This window comes from Carassius auratus, chromosome 18, assembly GCF_003368295.1.
Source record: "Carassius auratus strain Wakin chromosome 18, ASM336829v1, whole genome shotgun sequence".
NCBI lineage: Eukaryota > Metazoa > Chordata > Actinopteri > Cypriniformes > Cyprinidae > Carassius > Carassius auratus.
In genome coordinates this window covers 23,661,020-23,663,621 of record NC_039260.1, presented here as the reverse complement: position 1 = coordinate 23,663,621, position 2,602 = coordinate 23,661,020, and the positions used below count along the sequence as shown (strand labels likewise).

General features: G+C 33.8%; 1 protein-coding gene across 2 annotated transcripts in view; it reads right to left on the bottom strand.

Moving 5' to 3' along the window:
- Positions 1-816: 816 nt before the first annotated feature.
- Positions 817-2,602, bottom strand: part of LOC113118836 (uncharacterized protein C14orf132) — an 8,896-nt gene continuing 7,110 nt past the window's right edge. The window contains exon 2 of one of the 2 annotated variants that reach the window (XM_026288248.1): positions 817-1,662. In XM_026288248.1, coding sequence (XP_026144033.1) covers positions 1,444-1,662 — 219 coding nt within the window. In that variant the 3' untranslated portion in view covers positions 817-1,443. The remainder of the gene's footprint in view (positions 1,663-2,602) is intronic. The other variant, XR_003294384.1, reaches the window with a different exon arrangement.

Below are 2,602 nucleotides of genomic sequence, written 5' to 3'. Positions count from 1 at the left end.
ATTTCTGTGATGCAAAGCTGACTTTTTATGATCATTATCACATGATCCTTTAGAAATCATTCTAATATGATGATTCATTATCAAAGTTGGAAACAGTTCTGCTGCTTAATATTTTTTCAGAACATGTGATACTTTGATGAATAAAAAGTAAAAAAAAAAAAAAAAGAAGAAGTAGAAGTTATGTTTTTAAAATATAAATATTTTATAATAACAATTTACACTACTGCTCAGTAATTTGGGGTCAGTACTTTACTTCCTTTCTTTTTATTAAAATAAAATCAATACTTTTATTCAGCAAGGATGTGTTAAATTGATAAAAAGTGATAGTAAAGAAAATTATATTATTAGAATTTTATTTTTATTTTGATTAAATGCAGTTCTTTTGAACCTTTTCTTCATCAAATATATCAGACAGCAGAACTGTTTCCAACACTCATAATAAATCAGAATATTAGAATGATTTCTAAATGATCATGTGATCGACTGATGTTACATGTGACACTGAAGGCTGGAGGAATGATGCTGAAAATTCAGATTTTTTTTAAGTATATTCAAATAGAAAACTATTATTTTAAATTGTAATAATATATCGCAATATTACAGTTTTTTATGTATTTTTGATCAAATAAATGCAGGCTTGATGAGCAGAAGAAACTTCTTTAAAAAACATTAAAAATAGTAATGTTACCAAACTTTTGGTCTGTACTGTATATATATATATATATATATATATATATATATATATATATATATATATTAAATAAGAAAACTAGTAGATAGAATAGAAAAGGAACAGTGAATGCTAGTGTTGGGGGGTCAAGTTTTTTTAATAAAATAAAAGAAAACAAGTAGCCTAGATAAAAAAATAGAACAGAGTGTTCTACAAAATTCTAATCAAATGCAGTATTTCTGACTTGACTTGAATGCACCAACACATTTCACACTTGCAGATAATATATGTCGTTATGGCTCATTTACTGGTCCTGTATTGTCCCAAAATAGACCGAAACAGTGTTGTCTCCACCAGAAGAGGCAGAAGCGGAGAGAAGAGTGCAGAATGACCAGAAGCAAAGTTAACTCATGGTCCCATCTGTCTGATTCAGCGAGAACTGACACGCACAACCGTGCACACTTAGATGAGTCCTATCCGGAGACACGTGTCCCATGGATTTGGTGGATCAACAGTTGACAGATGTTGTGTAATGCTGGATTACATACACAAGCAAACTGTAACCAACCCCTTCTGAGGAATAAACCGACCCGTTATTTGGTTTAGACACAAATCAGATCTATATAATGAGTGGGAATAAAATAGAAATCGATAGACTGCCTTTAAACGCACTCAGAGTGGATGATTTTGGAGGAAGGAGACAGAAGGTTGTTGGTTGAATACTACATACTGTGCTAAGTGCAGACGGCTGAGGGATCAGGCTGTGTTAGGATCTAAAAGGCACAGGCGCACACCACCGCGACCACCACAATGTTGCCAATGGTTGCAATGACAGCCACCCACAGCCAGATGGCGTCACTGGAGACCTTGCCGTCCTCTTCCTGCTCCGCTGGTCTGGAGAAGCTGGTGTTGAGGTTGGAGGTGGACGTCTGGAGAGACGTGTTGCCATTGTATGGAGAATCCATGAAGGCCCAGCTGACTGCTTGCAATTGCTGTGGAAAAAAGGGGGGGAAAAACTATTTGTAATGGAGCAAAGAATAATGTAATTATTCTCAGTCTGAGGGTACGTTTACACTAGAACAAAGCAAAGTCAAAAGCGTTTTATTGCATTCTATTGTTTTATATAGAATTGTTTTATAGTCTGTACAGTATCTGATACATCACAGTAATTAATTACTGTAAGATAAAGCAAAGCACTGAATTACGTAATGCATTACACACTTTAAAACCTTGTTTTCAGAAGTTAGCATTTATTACACTCTTAAAACGCTGTTGTTGAATAAATGAATGGCCAAAATACATAGACATCTTTCTGTTTTTAGTCGAAAACTGTGTTGTGTAAACTCCATCGAAAAGTGGACGTGTCTAGTGAAGCCAGATGTATTTCTATAGCATGTTCTGCAATGCAGACTCTATCAAAGCAGCTTTACAGTAATGCACAGGCAAATGGGGTTACAACTTGGTGCAAAGTTGAGTTACGAAACACATTTAATTTCCACTGTAAAGCTGCTCTACAGAACACAACCGTGTCATTATTCAGCTCTATTCAGATCAATGACAGTGTCAAAGTTCATTAAGAGTAGGGTCATTTTATGTAGAATGTTACTAAAAAAAGGTAAACATGACCGATTCACACCATTTACTAGTTGCTTATTAGCGTGCCTATTATTACTGTAATATAGTGACTGTTTATTATTACTTATTAAACACATATTATGCATCCCTAATCCTGCCCAATACCCAAACTTAACAACAACCTTGCTAATTATTAATAAACAGCAAATTAGCACTTCAATGAGGCAAAGGTCAAATTTACTGGTTTGTAAATAGCAAGATTTGTCGACCTTAAAATAAAGTGTGAACAAAAATGGTTAAAAAATGTCAAAAAAATGTAAATCCCTATTAATAAAAGTAAAAAAAAAAATAAAAAAG